The sequence below is a fragment of the Chiloscyllium punctatum genome, chromosome 45 (assembly GCF_047496795.1).
Source record: "Chiloscyllium punctatum isolate Juve2018m chromosome 45, sChiPun1.3, whole genome shotgun sequence".
NCBI lineage: Eukaryota > Metazoa > Chordata > Chondrichthyes > Orectolobiformes > Hemiscylliidae > Chiloscyllium > Chiloscyllium punctatum.
In genome coordinates this window covers 49,741,339-49,763,416 of record NC_092783.1, presented here as the reverse complement: position 1 = coordinate 49,763,416, position 22,078 = coordinate 49,741,339, and the positions used below count along the sequence as shown (strand labels likewise).

General features: G+C 37.4%; 1 protein-coding gene across 10 annotated transcripts in view; it reads right to left on the bottom strand.

Annotated features, from left to right (window-relative positions):
- Positions 1–3,713: 3,713 nt before the first annotated feature.
- Positions 3,714–22,078, bottom strand: part of LOC140467388 (plasma membrane calcium-transporting ATPase 1-like) — a 252,286-nt gene continuing 233,921 nt past the window's right edge. For 5 of the 10 annotated variants that reach the window (XM_072563711.1, XM_072563710.1, XM_072563707.1 and 2 more), the window contains 3 exons: positions 21,894–22,076; positions 21,072–21,158; positions 3,714–12,681 (listed from right to left, as the gene is read on the bottom strand). In XM_072563711.1, the coding sequence (XP_072419812.1) occupies positions 12,388–12,681; positions 21,072–21,158; positions 21,894–22,076 (564 nt within the window). In that variant the 3' untranslated portion in view covers positions 3,714–12,387. Of the gene's footprint in view, positions 12,682–20,986; positions 21,159–21,893; positions 22,077–22,078 lie in introns of all 10 variants that reach the window. The other 5 variants (XM_072563715.1, XM_072563716.1, XM_072563713.1 and 2 more) reach the window with 3 other exon arrangements.

The following is a 22,078-nucleotide window of genomic DNA, read 5'->3' as shown; positions in this document are numbered from 1 at the left end:
GCCCCATTTGGAGTACTGTGTCCAGTTTTGGTCCCCACACCTCAGGGAGGACATACTGGCACTGGAACGTGTCCAGTGGAGATTCACACGGATGATCCCTGGAATGGTAGGCCTAACATACGAGGAACGGCTGAGGATCTTGGGATTGTATTCATTGGAGTTTAGAAGATTAAGGGGAGCCTTAATAGAGACGTACAAGATAATACATGGCTTGGAAAGGGTGGATGCTAGGAAATTGTTTCTGTTAGGTGAGGAGACTAGGACCCGTGGACACAGTTTTAGAATTAGAGGGGGTAAATTCAGAACAGAAATGCGGAGACATTTCTTCAGCCAGAGAGTGGTGGGCCTGTGGAATTCATTGCCGCAGAGTGCAGTGGAGGCCGGGACGCTAAATGTCTTCAAGGCAGAGATTGATAGATTCTTGTTGACTCGGGGAAATTAAGGGTTACGGGGAGAATGTGGGTAAGTGGAGTTGAAGTGCCCAGCAGCCATGATTGAATGGTGGACTGGACTCGATGGGCCGAATGGCCTTACTTCCACTCCTATGTCTTATGGTCTTATTACTTATTCCAGTGTACAAGATCAGTTCCCTTCTTGAGGCAAGCATCAAAACTGTCCTAACTTTAGTCCTATTTTGATTTTAATTGGAGATACAGAATTTTGATCAGGGAGACCATCTCCAATTCACCTTGGTGTCAGTACTTAGTAACCATGTTTGTACAGTCAGAAAAAGCTATACTTTTGTTAGAAAGGAGATATTGGTAGTCTTGTGACCTAATGTTGTAAGCTGCGGAAATTTATCTGCATTTTGGTGGTTTAAAAAAAACAGCGAAGTAGCTGGCAACACTTTAAATGCCTTTAACAGCCTTGGAATTGACAGAAATAGTTGTAGCTGCCTGAAGTCAGAGACTTGAAGAAACGGGAAAGTAACATTCATGGATTTTTCTAACACAGAGAAACATGGTACTGGCTAAATATTAGGCCACTTTCCATTAGTATCACACTTCATAGCAGGAAATTGAAACAATATAAACAACTTATATGTGTTCCAACCTGAAGGACAGTGAACTTACAATATTAATTCCTTAATGTTCTAAGTAACTGGAATGTAGTATTAATTGGTCAGCATTTAGAATTGGAAGGATAGTGTGGCTGGAGACAAAAGATCAAAGCTGTTGCCTTGCTGGCCTCATTATTTTCAAATTCTAAAAGTCTTTTAAAGAACAGTAACTGAGAAAGATTGGAAACCTATGAATAGTAAAAATCAGGAAGCTAGAGCAGATTTCCAAACATTATGCACGAGCTACATAATGGGTATGGCAGCATGAGAAGTTGCATGGATGTGATAGGTTGAATGGCCTTCTGTGCTGTATACAATCAATGAAGGGTTGTCCATCTCAGCAAAGATCATGAAGTGAATCTTTCGATGTTCTACAATTGATCTGTTGAGCCACTGTGGCAATGACTTCTAAAAAGTTGAGATATTTGTGATACAGTCGTCTTCTTTTAGTTTGGTACTCAATCATATTGCAATTATGAAACTCTTAAGAATGCAGATTGCTTTAAATGTTGCTGCTGCCAACTAGGGAAGCAGCAAAGTAATTAAGCATTCTACATCTTAAAAAAATCCACTTTTTAAAAACAAGTAAACACCATATCCATGTACAAGATAAATAAATAAACAAACCATCATCGCATACTGGTTTATTTAGGCTTGATGTGATTCCAGGACACACTAGCAGAGATTGGGCTAGTTTGAACTTTAAGAACAACAGTATTGAAATCCTTCCCAGAGATACTTATCTTCAATAGAATGTTTCATGTTGTATAGCAAAAGGAGAAAAAAAAAGTTAAACAGGGAATTTTCTGTTTCCACAAAAAAAAGTGAGATTAAATTTAGTCATACCCAATGGTGATGTTTAAACTCTGGCTAACTATGGTTCTAATTTCAAGTGCCTCTTTAGTTCTAATATTCTAGTACTTTTCCTTTAGGACACCCTAACATTTGACTTGCTGCAGTGGTTAAATAGAAATTATAACAGTAATTTGTCAGTTAATGGAATGAACATTGTGCGTTAGCAAAGGTGACAAGTGTGGAAATACTTCATTGACCTCGACTTCAATCACTGAGCATTTCAGAGCTTCATAATGCTGCGTAAAAAAGGAATTTCACCCATTCGTTATAGCTCTTAACTACTCATGAATTTGTAAGATCAAATGTAAGCCTGTAGTTATATCTGTGATGTGAGGTGTGGGGTTTAGATTGTAGATGGTGAGCAGCAAGTGACAGAAAGACCAGGATATCATCATTAAATCAAACAAGATTCCTTTTCCCTCCAGAGTGATCAAAACATACAAAGGAAAATTTTCGTTTATGTAGATAGAATTTCACAACATTTGGTGTTTAGCAAATTACTAAACACTAACCACTTTCTGGCCATTGATCTTATGCATTACAATGAGATGACCAGTGCATTTGATGTCAGCAGGATAGGAATGTTAATTGGAGACTGGGAAAAGATTCCTGCTTCTTTCAAATATTTCCAATGGGCATGCAGAAGAAGCCTCAGTTTAAAATTTCATTTCTAACACCTCAGCAAGTTCTCTCAGTACTCAAACTTTAACAGAATCAGTCCAAATTGTGAAGGGTTGCTCTTAGAATTCATAAAATTTTGATTTGGACTGAGATTGTACTAGTCTGAACCAACAGAAATGGAATTTTAATGACTGGAAAGATGAGGTATTGTTTCTTGGATTGGTAGAGAGCCACTTTTGTAGCGCATCCCTATTCAAGATACAAACATGGCCTTGCACTCCCTCCGGTTTGTTATTTCAATTCTTCACCTTGCTCAAATTAGATTACTACAGGACAGAGGTTAATGAAGCTCAAACAACTGCATTTCATTTTTTGATCAGTACAATATTGGAATTAATAAATTACACAATTTGAAGTTTTGCCCCCTTGCATTTCCTTTATTTGGCTGGTTTGGTTTACACGGTTTCCTTTCAGATGACAATTGTTGATCATTCTGCCATTTACATCTCTTCTGGGCACACCTGGTGTGTCCTGCCCCATTACCACTCCCTTTACCATTTAATTTCCCCCACCTTCCACCATCAGGGGGTCTCCCCATTTCCCCTGCATACAAAGATATTTCAAGTCCTTTCCAGTCGTGCAGGAGAGTCAAAGACCTGAAACATTAACTCTCGTCTTGCTGAGAATACTGGATTAGTGGTGCTGGAAGAGCACAGCAGTTCAGGCAGCATCCAACGAGCAGCGAAATCGACGTTTCGGGCAAAAGCCCTTCACCTGATGAAGGGCTTTTGCCCGAAACGTCGATTTCGCTGCTCGTTGGATGCTGCCTGAACTGCTGTGCTCTTCCACCACCACGAATCCAGTATTTGGTTTTCAGCATCTGCAGTCATTGTTTTTACCTTGCTGAGAATACTGTCTAACCTGCTGAGTATTTCCACACTTGTCACCTTTGTTAATGCAGGATGTTCATTCCATTAACTGACAAATTACTCTGTTATAATTTCTATTTGACCACTGCAGAAATGAGTTACTTCATCTGCTTGAACCAATGTGTAAATTGGATATCTGTTGCAAGTTTCAAAGTCAATTCCACTCACACAATAGTTCAAATTCAAGCCAAATTCAGCCAAGCACTGGATCCAGGGCACAGTCCACCAGTAATGGAGACACACAATAGTTTTCCATTCCCCCAGATTCTTTATTTGTATTTACTCAATCGACATCGTTGTCTGAACTTTGCTTAACAGGAAAAGGAGAGACTGCATTCTACATGTTCATTTACTACAAAATGGTTTACACATTGTCCAAAACAAGACACATTCCACCAAAACACAGACTGAATGGAAGAGAAATTAAAAAGAAAACAGTTACGGACCCATTTGCATAGTTCAAAATAAACAAAAAAAAATGAGTTTATTTACAACAGGATAAAAAAGTTATCCATAAACAACTGATGGAGAAATATTTATTATTTTCTTTTAATACACAAAGATTGCAGGATACATTATTCTTCATGATTCACAAATGCAGGCTGCTTGTAAAAAAATACTCTGAAGCTTCTAGAATCACGCATTTAAGGTTTGATAAATCATTGCCAATTTTTTTTTAATTGTTTTCACTTCTCAACTGGATGTATTGTCAGATTGTGGTGTGTTCTGGAAGAAGCTGTTTTGACTATTCATTCCATCACAAGAACCATATAAATACATGCAAAACATTTTACATAGAGGTTATGTCACTGGTAATAAGAGAAAAATATCAAAATGCAAGATACAGCATCAGCACTCCAAGCTGAACTCTAATGTGGCAAACACACCAGGGTACATATTGCTCTGATCCACCACAGTAAGTCATGCATACCACATAATTATTCAGTCATTTTCTAAAAATTTTTAAGTTTTTCATTTTTTTTTACAAAAATACCAGTGTGTATTACACTAGCTACTGGATGCCTCAATCTTGCTCTCCTCTGCTTTACAAGAAATAGTTTAGCTTCACGAGTGTATTTATTGAAGGATGGAATTGTCCAGAACCCAAAAATACATTTTCTACATTCACTTGCACAATGGAATTGCATCACAAGACTTCCTTCCAAAGTCTTATTTCATTTCTTTATACCACATGCCTTCTCAACTGAAGAACAATAATTCCCTTGAATCAGATGAAAGTGGACTACGTGAATGACACCGATATTGATGCAACACTTTTGCCTTTTTCATTCAACATTTATACTTGTTGTAAACACTTGGAACATTGTTTTCAATTAAAAACAGTAAACTGTGAAGGCAGAAGAGTTAGGTGTATATGTTATTAAGATTCCCTTAGCTCCCTATTTAAATTTGAAGAAAGGCAACCAAGATATTACTTCTCAGTAATGTGCGTTTGAAATTGCACTAAGACCGTGCTGTTGCTTCATGAAGAAAAACACACAAAGGACACACATGACAGAGTTAATAAGTATTCCATCTTTCAAGGCATAAGTCAGCAAAGCTGTACTAGTTTTTTTTAAAAACTTATCAAACAGGATATATACCTTTAAGCTACAGCACCATACTTTTTATTCAATAACTTAAGCCATAGTGTGTTTTTTAAAAACTCTTCTAGTGTTGCCCACTTTCAAACTAAGCAAAGAAAATCGAACATTTTAGAACATAGAAACAAAGTTATACACAAAGCAAAATTTTAGACACATTTTAACAAAATGCATATATAAAAAGATAAGAAAGGAGCACAATTTTATTGTGGAAGCAAAGATGTCCCAAGTTGCTGTCTATAGATAGGAAATAAAAATGATTATCAATAATAATCAAATCAAGGATTTGTTACCGAAGTGATGACTCTGCACTGTGACACAAACATGCATGTATCCGGTTACATAATCTGACACCTCTATTTTCTGTAAACTCTCTCTTGCTTAACACAAAGACTTTAAGAAAGTATGCAACTGCAAGAATATTGGTTGCAAATGTTCAAGGGATTGAATGAAGGAAAAAAAGTCAGTCATTTACTTTGCTCAAGTTAATGTCAAATTGAATAGACAACAATTAGTGTCTTACATTCTAGTCCATTACCTTTAGAATCGTCTAGATCATCCAAGTGCTTCTACTGTTAAGTGTTTGTTGGTAGATTTCTTCCTGACACCTTGATGTAATCAGGGTAAGATCAATGCAGGTTAGTATTGATACATCCTGCAAAATTAGTTTCTTTTCTGAAATCCCAAATCATTAACTGTAAGCATGGCTTCACGTAAGTTTCAAGTGCCTGTTGTTGATTAGCAACAGACGTAGCACACAGAAAAAAGCTTTAACTTTGTTGGAAAAAAAGAATCTAACCCACATAGACAACATCCAGATGCATTATACACACAAATTTTATATATATTTTAACAAAATGGTACAGACCCAATGGGCTGAAGTGCCTCTTCTGTACTGTATGATTGTGGTGATAATTTGCTTCTAGGTCAGGCCAAGGTTGATTGTAATCTCCTCAAAAAGCTGATGTCAGTAAACTAGCAGTCTACAATCACCGCTTTGTGACCACTTTAACAGGTTCTTCACCTTTTATCAATCATTTACTATGTTAGAGCAGGTCAGTCCCAACTATTTGATTGTGCTTCACAAGTACTTGCTCCACAAGACCACACATTTAGAAAACCGGTAATTAACATGTACACTCTTCAAGCTGTTTACCCGATGAGGTAAAGATGTGCCAGGAAGATGGGGATTGTAGACAATTTTCATACGTTGTTTAAAAATAGTTTATCATGCTTGTGGTCCCAAAACTGGAAAAATATCTCTTTCCATATTAAATAATAAATCTGAGGTGGATTTTTAGTGGAATCAAACCTATTTTTCCAAATTCCTTATGTTTAGTCTTCATAGTCACCATTCTATGTTTATAAAGGCATATGATTCATGTTGTAAAATAGAAAATGTAACGTAATACCGCTTTTGTGATAAGGCAGCCCAGAACACCCACCAAGACGACTATTTATTTATTTCTGCACCTTTTTTTTTAAAACCCCAGTGATAATTCAGGAGTCTCTCATCAAGCTGCAAGTCGTACTAACCTGTGCCTGAAGTGCAGTAGAAAGGATGGTAGATATCCATTGAAAGTGATATGTCTCCAAATGAAAGTGAACATTTTTTGAGCACATGATCAATTTAGTTCATCACAGAAGTTATTGATTTAAAGGAAAATTTCAGCCTCTGGCATAACTTGCATTAATACACAACACAGTTTTGAATTGCACACTTCCCATTAAATTAATTTCATTTATAAAGGTGGACTGTTCTTCATTAGACATACACACTTCCCTCTGAACAGCCAGCCACTAAGACAGACAGAATGCTTGTGGCATTGGTTTATCCTGAAGTCATGACTTGGTCAGGGACAGGAGACCGAAGCAGGTTGAGTGTGATTAAAGTTTATAAAATTAGAATTAATTTACTGTTTAAAGAATTTTTTATGACTGATCAATGTGAACCTGGGGCTTTTCGGGGTGACAGGAGTAGAACAGAGCTGATCCAGCTTTCAGTGCAATTTGATAACATACTTGAGAGATGGTGGTAAGAGAGGTGGAGAAGAGAAAGTAGCCTTGAAACTGTTCAAAGGTTCTAACAAGCGGTCAGTAATTGTTGCTTACTCTTTTTATAGTGTGAACGTTCTTTTGGATTTTGAAATTCTTCTGTAGTTTGACATCTTTGTGATGACATGGGAGAATTGCCTGGATTCAGGCAAATTAAAAAAAAAAGAGCTTGAGAAGTCAGTCTCTCAATATCTCGAGTCTGTGCAGGAGAGATAGAAAAAGGTGGGAGATAAAAACAAAAATCCAAGAGTCAGATCAGATAAAGAGTAATTCATTTCAACTGGACATAAATCGGTGTGCAGGCTGATAGAAAATCGACAGGGATATTTATAAACACTGAAAGTGGTGACGGAAGTAGTGAAGGACATTAGAAAGAAACCTCAAGACTTGGTGACGACATGTTGCATTTAAACAGCCAGAAACAATTCAAAAGATTTTACTGGAAGTTTAATTTACTGAGTAGAAGCAAATAATGATGAATTGTCTAAAAAGTGTCAGAAGTTAATATTAAAATGCCAGAAATTGTCAGAAAATTAGAAGAGTTTGAATACTGTACACAAACCAGCTCTTTTTGCCAATCCATAATGTCACAGCATGGGCACTGTTAGCTAACGGGAAACACAGCTGATACTGTGGGACCATTTTTGAGACCATTCACATGAAAGTAGCAATATAATTCAAACTGAAAAATGCCCTTGTTTTGAATGACTGAAAAAAACTGAAAAAGGTTTGCCGATTATTTTTATTCTCTTTCCTTAAGATAGTATGCTCAGACAAGACCTGTTGCAGTAATTTCTTGGAGCATTAATCTGCAGTAAAGCTAAGACTTACCATTAGCAGAATAATTCACAGTCCACACAGTTTTAGAGTGAATTCAATTGGAAGTGCAGATACACACAAGAAAGTGCATAAACCTCAAGTACATGAAAATAAACTATTCAATAACCACCAGATAACTAATCCATATCATATTGCTTCTACAGTGCTGCAGAAATATGTAAATCGGTAACTGCAATGGATGCTTAGAGTCCATTCTTGACTCAAGAGGGTGGTGCTCTTAAAAGGACACTTGAACAACAGCGGAAAAGTTCACCTTCAAATCTGAAAACCATTAAGTATCAGAAAATTTAAATTTTTACTTATGATTCATTTGTTTTGTATAAGCTACAAGCTTTATACAGACAACAGATGATAGCTCCTGTACTACTAACTGCATCGATAAATACCTGAAGACCATTTCCATCTTTACTTAACAGGTACCAAACATCAAATCTTCAGATTTGGAGCTGTCTATAAATTTTGCTTCATGATTCAATATAAAGGCAGATCGATCAGATTTTGAACTTGCTGTACACCCAATTTCATTTGAATTTGAGGAATAAACGTGCTTCTTATATAACATTAAATCATGTTTCTTTCATGTTGGAATCTTTTGGCACAGAACAGCTGTTCTGTTAAAGCATTTGATTATATAAGTACCTTAATCCTGGTGCAACTGCAATTATTCATTGCAAAATAAAACTTACAGTAGTTTAGCCACAGGCTATGCTTTTGTTCTTGTTTAGACCACTGAATATCCTCATCACAATGATTAGAGATTTCAAGCTCTCTGGAACTGAAAACTAGCTTTCACAAATCTGGAGAAGGAGCTTTTGCTTCAGATACACTCCAGAGTTCCTGCTTAGAGAATGTTTAACATGCGTTACACCATTGGACTGCAGCAGATATAGATATTTCAGCTGTTGAGTCAGACCTCAGTTTCTAATCACCTTGCCATCTTTATAAAGGTCAGGACCTATCATACAATACAATATTGATCTAAGTATATGCATAGAAGATTAGATTTTATTCCCCTAATTTTAAACTGTAATTTCAACTACTGTTCTCTTTACTAGACATAATATTTTCCTCACCTACCTCTGCTATAGGGGCGGGAGAAATAAAAACTGCAAATTTATTACAGCAGGGACACCCATCGAGATTTCTCTGTCTATCCAAATTTGCAATTAAAGCATTGGGACGGAAGTCGGGGGGGGGGGTTTGCAGTGAGATCTTGTTTAAAAAGAAAACAAATACACATACCTTGTGATTCACAATCTTCACTGCAAGATTGAGAGAAGATTTAAAGGGTTTTCTTATAAGAAAATCTTAAAGAAACACTTACAGCAGCTCAGAAGCAGTCAGATTAGACATTACATCTTCAGCAGCCAGCCAAATTTCAATAACCAAGCAGAAGTTGCAGAACATGGAGAGCTTATGTGGAAAAATTATCCTTACACAAAACTACCTGAAGTGAAACTTTTGGCAAATAGATAGAAAATGTTGAATGCAATAAATAGTTTTTAAAAACTATGGTCTGGGCTCTTCCTTTGAGATTCCAAATTTTGGCCTGCAGTTTTAAATGGTCAGCAACACTGTTGTTAGTGGATTAAATAAAGATAGCTAAAGGTTTTAATTTATTGGTTAGGATTAATTTCAAAACAAGTTTATACGCATTTCTACAAGGGTTGGCTCAATTTATACATTCCAATTCCTTACTTACTAACAAAGATAGGTTTTCTTATTAAACATTATTGTAGTCCTTTCTCAACATACTATGCAAGTGTGAAACTGCAACTGAATGGTGAAATGTATCTAATGCAGCTTTGTGGTAAGGTGGAGATGTGAATTGATTGGAGGAATTAGAATAATTTCCAACAATTATAAGCTCCGCCTCTTCCACAAAACTATGCAACATATACCTCAACAACTTTGCTAACAGGAGATGCAAAGAGGTGATTTTGGTTCAGGTACAAACAAATTAAACTAAAAAGGTACACTTAGTGCATAGTGGTAGAAAGAAATATCCTTCCACTTCCTTCATCGTTAAGTGAAAGTTAGAATATCACATTCTTTTATAACTTAACATTGTCCTATTAAAGCTGTAATGTCCCTTTTTGGTTGGTTGATAGAATATCACCTCATGATCAAAGATAAATTACAATTCTTGTCTTGTTTATTTCAGTATTTAGTGTAGACAAAAACTGCTTTTTGTCATTACTCCTCGAAGACTTTAAAATCAACTTTGGCAGCTGCCATATACTACATTACCCATCCTAGTACTACGGAAAAAAGAGGAGCTTTTGAGTTCTGTACTTACCAATATTTTAAAGGTTTTGGTTAGGAAAAAATGTCAGAAACATTGTTCTTATGCAGTAATACATTTTATCTCTTCAGATCGGATTACTTAAAAAGGTGCTGAGTGGTGTGGGTTGCAGGGAATCACTTTAGACAATATTTTAGAGGAAAGGTACTTCAAACATACATCTCAACCAACATGCAGGCAGGAGACTAAATACAAATTCTAGTACCATCTAAAACAGCTCTACTGTATCAAGTAATTGATCCATAAAGAATCTGCCATCATTCAAAGTTGTGTACCCAAGGATTTGCATGATGTCATGAAGATTCGCCCCATTATTCAAATTTTTTAATGTTACAAGTCACTGCTTAATCAAAAGGTCAGAATACCTGGCCACTTAGTAACTCTGCATCCTGAAAACTTCACTTAAACTTTAGTTCAGCAGAATCAAGTTCCCTTCCACTGTATTCACTGAATGGCTAAATATAATCAGTTTCACTGAATTATGAAGGCATCAACGCATGGCCAATATTTCAGGAAGTATCATGTGCAGAACCAAACAGGCAAGTGAACAAATGGTTATAAAAATTAATGTGTATGATGATAACAGCAGGCTTGCTAAGGTTTAAGTAAAAGCTTATTTTTGTGTGAGAGAAACCTTTCCCACAAACTCAAATGTAATCATGATATGCCACTATGCTTCCCTCATTTTGCCTACCAGTTAAGCGAACGCCATTCTTTTATTCCAGTTTAAGTGTACGTATCATTCCAAAAAGAGTCCCAAATTAGAACTGAACAGGCAACACTGCCATTGTGGAATTGAAGCCCCTGCAACAGACTTTAAACTAAGTAGCAAATATGCTGCCAGAAACATACATTCCAAACCAAACTCCTACCAAATTTTGATCCCACTTGGCTTTATGTTTTTGTTGAAGAAAGGTATGAACCAAATGTGAATTTAGAAGGCTACTGAGAAGGATCTAAGTAGCTTTACCATACATCATTTATATTAAATTGGACTGAAAGATTTGCTCTCGATTGCCTCATTAGACTTTTAGTCTCAGACATCAGTCACCTTGTCAGAAGGCAGAATACATTTCAGTGTGCATCTGATGTCACCATAGCCCGGCGCACTGAATGATTAGACAACCCGCTTCCACTCAATTTTAATGGGAAGCTGAACATCTGGCAGTCAACAAAAATAACTATAATCTGTCACCACGACCAACCAAAAAAATACAAGTGCCACCATTTCTCTACACCCTTCCTCCCCACCTCAATCAAACCCCAACCCTGCAAATAATCTAAAATTGCTGATACAAAGATAGTCTTCAAAGGATTTTTAACAGCTTTCCCATTGAGACTGGAACATTACTGCTGACCACTTGCAAAAGGGTAGACATGGATCACACCTTGCCAGGAGACCAAAAGATAGTTATAGTGTACAAGTGATGTGAAGCACAACCAGCACATTGAAATTTAGGAGATTTCGCCACTTGCCTCTGTCAGTGAAATGTTGAAAGCCACTTGGCAGTTGGCTACAAAAGTGACCTAATACTGGTCATCAGCAAGCCATGTCAAACTAACAACTAATATTATAAGTTAGTTTAAGTCTGTCCTCCCTGCTGCTCCACACATGAACCAAACTACAAGAACAATTCCCGTTTATCATACTGCAAACAACACTCTCCAGGAAATATAGAATTGGTATTTTTTTTGGCATTTCATTTCACTGTTATTGAAATCTGTGGCCTTTTCAATTTGAATAAATTGAAACAGACATCTTGTAAACTCCAAAGTGCTGGTGACAGCAGAAGTAAAAGTCGACAAATTGTTCTGTTAACTCTCACCATTCTGTACATTATTCTGGTATGACAGTTAGTGTGTTTTACAATCTTAAGATAGTGTTTCATGTTCAGATGACATATTGCCAGAAACATTCACTCATCCTACATAAAATGCTTTAGGATCTGCAGACTTCCTGTCAATTTGCCAATTATCATTCAATTTTTTTTGCTTCCTGCAAAACAATCAAAACAGAGTGAAAGCTGCAAGTTCATGGATTGGAGATCCACTTGGGGCGTGGTTGGGGGAGTTGGGAGCAAGGGTGGTAAGGGTGGGGGGGATGTTGTGGAAAGAGGTTCAGACAGATGTTTCTAGACTGTGTAAGGGACTTCCTGGACTGGAAGAGGCAAGCTTGCTAGCGTCTGTGAGGGGTAAGCCAATTCCACTGTCAACAGCATTGTTATTCTTATTGGGTGGGCTTGGGGCAAGTCCATTGATTTCTACATCAGTCTCATCAATCAGTGGGATCCGAGGCTCGTCATCTTCCATTCCAAATTCTGGGTGCGTCATGAAGTTGTGGATGGAGCTTCGAGATTCTGGTTTCTCTATCCCCTCATACAAGGAACTGCGGAACGCATTCACCACTTTGATCTGTAGGACAGAGGAGCCAAAAAGAGAAAGTCAAAAAAATTTGGTCTTGGTGATGAACAGTGGGATTGATTTTTGGCAGATTGTGCGCTGAGAGAATGGAGATCATAGATGTTGCCAATTTTAAAGTGGCCAGAACTGAGTGCAATGGAAAGCTGTAAATAAAAAAAAAGACAACTGGAAATGTAAACTTGTGACAAATGAAGAAAAATAAAAATTAGTTGTTAAAAAAAAATCTTTCCAAATATATGGCTTTTCCATGCTTGGTATGTACTGTACTGTACTTAAAATGAGCAATGCCTGATGTGGAGGACAACAAGCTGATGGTTTAATGACAGTCCATTCTTTAAGCTAAGTTAGTTTAAAATTTCTCTTCCAACAGCAAAAATTCAGAACCAAATTTCTGACACCAGCTGTAAGGTGAGAACGTCTGAATAGGTCACTAACAAACCAAAAATTGGAAGCATCTTATTATAAAACCCAATTTAATATCAAGGTTGAAGATATTAAAGGAGTTCTTAAGAGAAAATGAAATAAAAGTAAAAGAATCATGTCGCAGAACATAAATAAGATGAAACAGGTTGTAGAAAATGATATAGCAAATGAATCAGTCACAAAAGGACTGGGCTATGCATAGATATTCTTGCAATATTATTGTCTTCTATCCCTTTTTCCACCCAAACTTTCAATAGTGGTTAACTTCAACTTCACAAATGAAGGAATGGCCAAGTGACCAGAATGAAAGCCTCTGCCTGCAATATTCAGGAACTAGGTGACTTCATTTCACTAATAGACATAAACCTAGATTGTAATGGAAAGATTGGAATCCTGAAATACCTTTACACACCTTACCACATTGGATACACACTGGAGTACCAAGGCTCAGCTATACCTCCAATCTTTTAAGGTTAACTAACAGTGTTAACATACCTACGATTTAAGTGCAATTAAGTTTCACAGGCTAAAACAGGGGATTAAAATGGTAATAACAGCATTGGTCAAACACACAGCACAAATTTGTACAAAATGATAGAAAGTAACCCAAGAAATGGAGGGCATTAAATGGATAGCATTCAAACAGAAGAACTGAATAAATAACACCAAAATTAAGAGAAAACTACTGTATTGTATTTTATATTAAATAGCTAGGGACAAGTGGGTATAAATGGATTGCATTGTACACATTAAATTTTATTTTCTATTTGGATGGTTCCACTAACACTTGCCATTCTAAAGACGTGAGCATGTGAACACTAAGAAGATATTTTTAACTGCACTGAAGTAAAATGGACCAATAATCACCTAAGTTGGACAATGCATTTTAAAGCAAAGTGTAAGATGCACCACTTCAATGGTGAAGACAGAGGGGAAAACATTACCACAATCCAGTGAAACTGTACAACACAATGGACCCATGATGCATAACAATCAAGTGTCAAATTTTCCCATGCTAGTCATCAAAATAACTTTTTGCATGGTAAGGTAATTTTATTGGTAAAACCAGCAGGACAAGCTGAACATCACAATACACAAGCTCACGATCAGCAACACACAGACATGCAGTGCAGCAGAGAAGGTAATGTGTAAACATTCGAGTATAGGCCCAATATTTGAACTGGTGGCAAGTTTAAGGCACCCTTGAAAACATCACAGCTACAAACTTGTTGAATCAAAAGAAAACTTCTTTTAAAAAAAACTGTCTTCACCTGGAGACGCCATGTCAAATAACAAACCAACTTGGCCATTCACCATCTCTGGTGAATCTTTTTGATTGCTTCTTCCGTGTCCTGTGCCAAATGAAGATGAGAATACTAGACCCGCCTAACAGATTCTGCACTATTAGAACAATTTTTTTTTGAGGGGGGTGTGGTTGGGGAGGGGTGGGGAGGAGAGGAGAGGAGCAGAGGGAAGAGAAGAAATCAGATCCACATGCTGAGAAGAGCAGATCAATAGATCAGCAATACATACATTGGATAACGATTGACCACGAAGAGCATTGGATAAAACAACTGTTAGTGAGATAGGAAAGCAGAGGAGTAATTAGCCATGGCCCAATCAGTCCAGTTTTTGCATTATTCTTGGTGAGAATTGGTGCTATTGGAAAGATAGTTTGTGCATCATTACTTCTTGTGCTGAATTGAAGAGTGAACTCACCTGAGATTTAATTTAGATTGATTATGACATTTTCACTATGCATAGATTAAAATCTACATTAGTGCAGTAGGGGATGTGGTCTCCTTTAGGTCAGACTCCCCACCTTTCCCTACATCCCCTACCTAAAGTCACCAAAACATGTGATACAGACTTTAACCCTTCTCCTCCTGTTCTGTGAGAAAAGTACATAGAATAACATAACCATTTGCTGATTTCTATTAATATTTGTGAGACAGGTGTGCTGAAATGGAATGGGTCTAATATGATCATTGTAATTAGCTTTTGTGCTTTTGATTAAATCACTGAGATTAGCAGACCATCAGTTTTTACATTAGGAAGCAAACAAAACTGATAGATAAGGTGGCATTTAGACAGAAATAAAAAAATCTCAGTTTGAAGGAAGATGCTATTGGGCTACAAGTACAACAGAAAGCACAATATGATTTTACACATCCAATTTCCTAATTAATCATGATCCTGGACACTTCAGTTAACAATCTTACAATAATAGACAAGGTTTTCATTACACGCCCTTAGAAATGTTGGCTATGAGTCTCTGACTTCATATTTGCTCTCATCCACATCAACTCTTCAATCTTGATCTCAGTCTACACTTGTTCCTTCTGGAAAATGCCACATTCAATTATCATTCAGTTACTTTCCCAATGACTGCACTGTTGTCTATCCATCAATATTCAAGCATAATCCATGATCAGTCTAGTCATCAATAACAGTTCTAGTCCTTGTTGCGGTTCTATAATGACAAAGTGATTTTCAAGGGTAGATTGGAAGCACTTCCTCTGATAGAGAAATAAAAAACAATTGACTTTTATCTTAAAAAGTTAGCATAAGGCCACTAAGGAATGAAGTCAGAAAAGATTTTGCACTGTAATAGCTGTAAGATCATACCCATTAACCTATGTTTGTGCCATTAATTCATTTATGATGTTTCAAATACTATGGAATTCAAATAAGAGTCATTAATTCTGTCTTTTAAACATTCTCTCCCTCCCATCAACCCAAACCCTATTTGCTATGATTGTACACTGTAGATGTTGAGAATTCTAATCTAAACAGCTGCCTTGTAAGGCTTGTGCTTCATTAGCCTACATTCCACACCCACCCAAACCCCACCATTTAGTTTAAAACCATCTCTACCGTCACAGTTGATCGATTTGCCAGAACAATGTTCCCAGCACAGTTCAAATGAAGTCCTTTGCACTGGAACAGCTCCCTTTGATCCCAGTACTCATGCCAATGCTCCACTTGTGCTCTAATTGAAGGATCATATAAACTTACAAAATAGATGCCTCAGTGTAGCCAAATCTTCCAATAGAAAAGTTATTCTTCATTAACTAAAATACTTCTTTTTGGATTCCAAACAAATTCTTTCTTACTCATGTTTCCATTGCACACAATTTTATTTTTTCTTAGAGTACAATGGCAGAATCATTATGTCCTTGTCTCAAGTCTCTTAAACGAAAAATCTACTTTTCTTCAATGACAGATTGTTTTTATAAGTTTATCCAACAGGCTTCATGTCTAAACTGCAATAGCTTTATGATTAGTTATCTATTCACATTTATTGATTTATTTCAAACTATCTTGATCTCAAACTCAAGTCTTTCATCCACTCCATTAGTGAAGCTGCCTTCAAGCAATACTTTTTTTTCCTTAATCTTTTTCAAAGCCCAATTCTGTCTCACAATGTTGCATCCATACCTGGGAATGCCCCAAAGTCCTATGATAAAGACATAAAATAACCGGTCCAATTCCTAATACTTTCACATCCTTAGATTTGCCCTAAACCTCCAATTTTTCCCCATTCATTCAACTGAGGCAATCTAACCCCCCACCTCCACAAAAAAGTCCTCTGAACGTTTGATGTTAAAATTGATAAAATGAAAAGTTAAACTTTTAGTTTTAATTGACATCTTATGAAAACTGATTTTCTTTGAATACGCAAAATTATTGAGATACACATTATAATGTAAAAAGAAAGTGAATATTTTTCCTTCTCCCAATTTTCTTCCTCTCCTTTCATAAAAGCGTTGACTCCATTTTCCCATATTTTGCCCAAATAACCATATTCATGTACAAGGTACCAACATTTTAGCCACCTTGGTTCTGAGGTCTTTTCTTAACATCCACACAGGTGCTGATCAACAAATACTCCTGCTCGTGGACTGGGTTATCACTATCATTCAGGCAAACTTGGATTTCTCTTTCCTCTGATAAGCCAATGAAAGAACAAAAACATGGGTCTAAATTGGAATCTTCACAGTCTCCGCAGTTCAGCTATTGGCAGGATATATTTGTGATCTATTATTAAAGATGCAGTGAAGTTTTTCAAGGATTAATGAAATTAGATTTCATGCAAGTACAGACTTTTTGTCTTTCAAATCATGTCAACTCCTGTAACTAATTTTCTTTCATTGCAAGAGTTCATTGAAATTTGTTGAACTCTTCATTTGAATGCTGAGTGCAGTTTTCCACTTTACACTGGAGTGGAAAACCATCAGCAAACCTGTTCAAATCACAGAGTTGCTGAACCATTTTGTTTTAATGGTTACACTCACCTTTCAGTTTGGTTTCCAGTGTATAATGACATTCTGGGTAATCAAATGTAATGTATTGAAATAGATAAATTCTGCACACATTTCACTCTATTGTTTAAATCGCTGTGCTCAAATTTTCTTCAAAAGAACCTATGTAATTGGTTGGTCCCCTTAAAATTCCCAACAGGACTCCTGATGCATGTCTAAACTATTGGAAGTAAAATTGAAGATAATGAGGAGCTCTGTGGCAGTTGCTAAAGCAGGCTGGCTGAAATTTCATTGCAGGGCATTTTTAAAAATCTCAAGAACAACATTTAGTCAGTCATGTCCAGGACACAACACTTCTTCCAATTTATTCCAATGCTTTAAAAAGCATGGTTCCCTGGAGTGAAATCTTGTGGCAGTGGTAGCACCTTTACCTCTGAGCCAGGAGGCCTGGGATGAAGTTCTACCCATTTCAGAGATATGCGCTAACATCACAGAACAGGCTGATCAGAAGATTGATTAAAGGCATTCCATTGGCATGTTCCCACCACATTAAGATTAGATTACTTACAGTGTGGAAACAGGCCCTTCGGGCCAACAAGTCCACACCGCCCCGCCAAAGTGCAACATTTACCCCTTATCTAACACTACGGGCAATTTAGCGTAGCCAATTTACCTGACCTGCACACCTTTGGACTGTGGGAGGAAACCGGAGCACCCGCAGGAAACCCACACAGACACTGGGAGAACGTGCAAACTCCACACAGTCAGTCGCCTGAGGCGGGAATTGAACCCAGGTCTCTGGCGCTGTGAGGCAGCAGTGCTAACCACCGTGCCGCCCTAAAGAATTAAGAGTTCCTTCAGTAGATTTGAAAATGGCTATAGATTCTAATGAATGAATTAAATGGTGATGTTATTACACCAGAACCAAACTGCACAAACTGTCAAGGTTCCACACTTGCCATTCCATTTCGAAGCAGCAACTTAAAATCTCAAACTGATCTCCTCTGTCGCTCAGAAGCAAAATTAACAGCTATGCTCAGAAGTTTTTAAAAAGTTAAAAATATGTCTGACATGCCTTGCTGTTACTATGGTCAAAATGAAGAGAAAAACCATAATGGCTTTGAATTCCATACAACATCACTGTCCCAAGAAATGAAGCAGCACTGCTGAAAGCTCAATTGCAAAACAACAAAAGGAAGTAAAAAGGCTGCAGTCTTTACAACACAATCACCATCTTCTGCTGCAAAAGAAAGAGGAGTTTACCTGGAAAAGTCTGACTTCCAGTAATTAGCTGTCACAGGTTATAAACAAATATTCCTCCCGAAGATGACGATGACGATGACATTTTAATGTGATTTTTCAGGAAGGTGAACAGTACTTTCTCCCTGCCTTTTAAGATTGAATGTTGATAGCGGCACAATGTTAAACTCAATAAATGGGCTTATTACAGTGCAGTCTGGACACTGTGGTCAATAAATTGCTGGTGTCTCCTGCAATGCAGCCAACTGTACAGTTACCCTCAGGAAAGATAATCTTCACTTGCCCTAAAACGCATAACCTCCAAATAACTATGCTTGTGTAACTGGCTTGAAATACCTTCCTTATACATAGACATTTACTGCCTACACTGGAGGTCTAGCAGTTCAGCTAGTTGTGTAGACCATTTCACAAAACAATATAAAAGTGACTATTTAATAATTGATCCCCATAACTACTGCTGAATTTGATTTGCAACTTATAGCTTCTTACAGGCATAGAGTACTACCAGTAACTCTTAACCTTTACATTGGATATCCTATAGTCTTACTAACATACCTAAAAAGAGGTAAACCCGTGCTTCCTAGTTCTAGTAGGCAAGACAATTTACAACATTTGCATAGAGTACTTATAGACCTCAGACACTTGAAAAACCTCAAAACGTTTTGGGCTTACACTCGAACATTTACACCGTGAATTCAAGCTAGATTAATAGATCATAAAACTCGGCTATCAGAGGTGCAAAGAGTATTTGCAGTTGAGCAGTGAAATCATAGTCTCATTGTGCACTCATAGGCTTTCACCACTGAGCCAAGACAGGGATGTCATAATACAAGATAAGTCAACATATTGCACATTATGTTCAACTAAATTGGAATTCTAAAAATGTAATTACAGCAAAAAAAAAAGAAAAAGGACAGAAGACGGACTTTGTGCCCTGGAAGAAAGGTTAAATTAATTTGACAATTTCAGTATCGTATGGTGGCATAGCAGCATAGTTCCGATCCAACAATGATTTGCTTGGTCCTTCTTACGTAAAAACTGGATTAGTGCTACACAGAACCAGACATAGCTGCAAGCTACAAGAAAAAAAGCATGCATATAAATGGATTCTGTTCCTAGCTGTTACAAGTTGCATTGTGACATCCCTGCATTTAATAAAAAGCCCTGTGCTGGCATCACTGCCCCTTTCCCAAAACCAAATAGAAACTCTCCAATTCATGGATTTCAAATGAAATGCTAAGCAGATAGCAAAATGAAATCAAATTTATGACTTGCTACACCAAGACACTTGCACAAGGAAATGTCAATTAATGCATTTAGTCGTGTGGAGCTGCCTCAAAAACTGGGAGAACATTAAAGTATCTAGCTTTTATTGAAGTTTCAATGAAAACAAACTTGATACTCATTTTAACCCTTAATATATGCAAAATGTTGTAAACTTGTGCAACAAATGGGGGAAATTATAGGTGGATGCAAGGGAAAAGGGGATCAAAGGAGAGGGGAAAGGGCACGAAAGGTGGGCAGTAGTGGCTTATCGGGTATGATCTTACTGAATAAAGGAGTATGTTTGAGGAGCCATATCATTTACTTTTGGTGATTACTTTGTTAACATTCTCAGACCAGAGGACCAAAATTACATTAACTTGCAAGCAGAGGCAGATTATGAAAAGATCTCTATATAATCCCTCCATTGCGTCAAAATACACAGAGCAGTCTTACTACTCAGGTGAAAGTGATAGTTATGACTGCATCATTACCCCTTTGTAGATATAAAATCACTACCCCAAATTAATAAATAGCGCTGGAGCCTTACAACTACATCTGCAAGAAGGGGAATTTGTTGCATCATTAACTTGCAAAGTTTCAGGATCTTCCCTGAATTGGGAATTGATGTCAAAACGTTTCAACCTTTAGGCAGAGCCTAAGTACTCTTCAAAGCTTATATGATAGATTTTTCTGAAAAAAGAAAAGTATGTTAATGTATTGGCCTTGTTTTACGTGAAATCACTGGTTAAAGTCAGAGTAAATTCAGTCTATCTAGAAAATCAGAAAGAAAAACATTCAATATTCGGTGGATTTTTGAATTAGACAATAGTCGTTGCACCCCTACTATATATACACATATTTCTTTTTTAACTGACATCTTTTGTGTGTTTATCTGAAAAACTCCATTCCTGTGAGAAAAAGAAAAACGTTTAGATGCAGCAACCTTTGAAATAAAAGTTAAAACAAAAAAAAGGCTGAAATGAGAGAACATTCAGGAAACTAAAAAGGGAAAAAAGAAGTTAAGTGCATGGACGGAGATGATATTAATTTCATGCAGTTTGTTTTAAGAAACCGGCACTCACGCCCCACAGTAGTAGTAGCAGAAGTAGTAGGAGTAGTATTGCCAGTAGAAAGCACTACATGTGTTGGGGTAGAAAGATTTTTTACATCGTGGTGTTGGCTGACTATGGAGGGCTGCCGCCTCAGTGCTCCCTGCAAGGAAGGTCCACCCTGGAATGTGTTGACAACGCCCATCTGCAAAGAATCAGAGAATAAGACAGCTTTGCTCCACATTGAAAAGTTAGAAAGAGAGAGGGGGTTGCAGGGGTGAAAGCAGACAGGGGTTGAGAGAGAGAGAGAGAAAACACAATTAAATTGGGGAAGGGGGCAGATAGAAGAGGCAACTAATTGGTAGGGAAAGGTCAGAGGCGACAGGATGAGGAAAGGAAGTGAGACTACGATTCAAAGGGAACACAGACCAAACAAAAGGAACAGGCGAGAGGAAGAGAGAATGTGGGTGGAAAGACTAGGAAAGTAAAGCAACAATAAAAAATAAAAAGGAAGTGATGTCCCAGTTATACTGGACAAGATCAAGCACCCCACAACAAGAATAGAACAGTAAAAAGAAAAAAGGCAACACAATAAAACTTGTAACAGCCACTTGAAGAGAGGGGAGAGAGATAGAAGAGCAGAATTCCTGAGGCAGAGGTTATTTTGGGTCTGGGTAAACAAGAATTTGTATATAGATTGCTTCTAAGCACATGGCATAACTTTGGGTGGACATTACCTAGAGGAGGGTCTGTTTACAAAAAGACTTTTTATTTAAAACAAAAAGTAGTCCATTGAAAAACACTGGCAGAGATAGAGGGAATTGGCAGCTTTTTTTGGGTGGGGGGGTGCGGGGGTGTGTGGCCGTGTGGCCTAGTTAGTTTTGAACAGCTTCCAGACAGTGATCCATTGCTGTGGTGGGCTGAGAGTTTGTCAGCATACCTGAGTCTGGATTCTATTCAGACCTCGGAACCAGAGGATTTGTCCCCGACGAAGTTCCATCTCAGCATGGTCAATTTCATCATTGTCCTCCATTAACTCTCCTTCAGGGATGTTGTCTTTTGTTGTACCATGGCCAGCTTCCTTCAGGAACTTTAGGCGGCTTGTCGGAATGGAGGAGATTACCT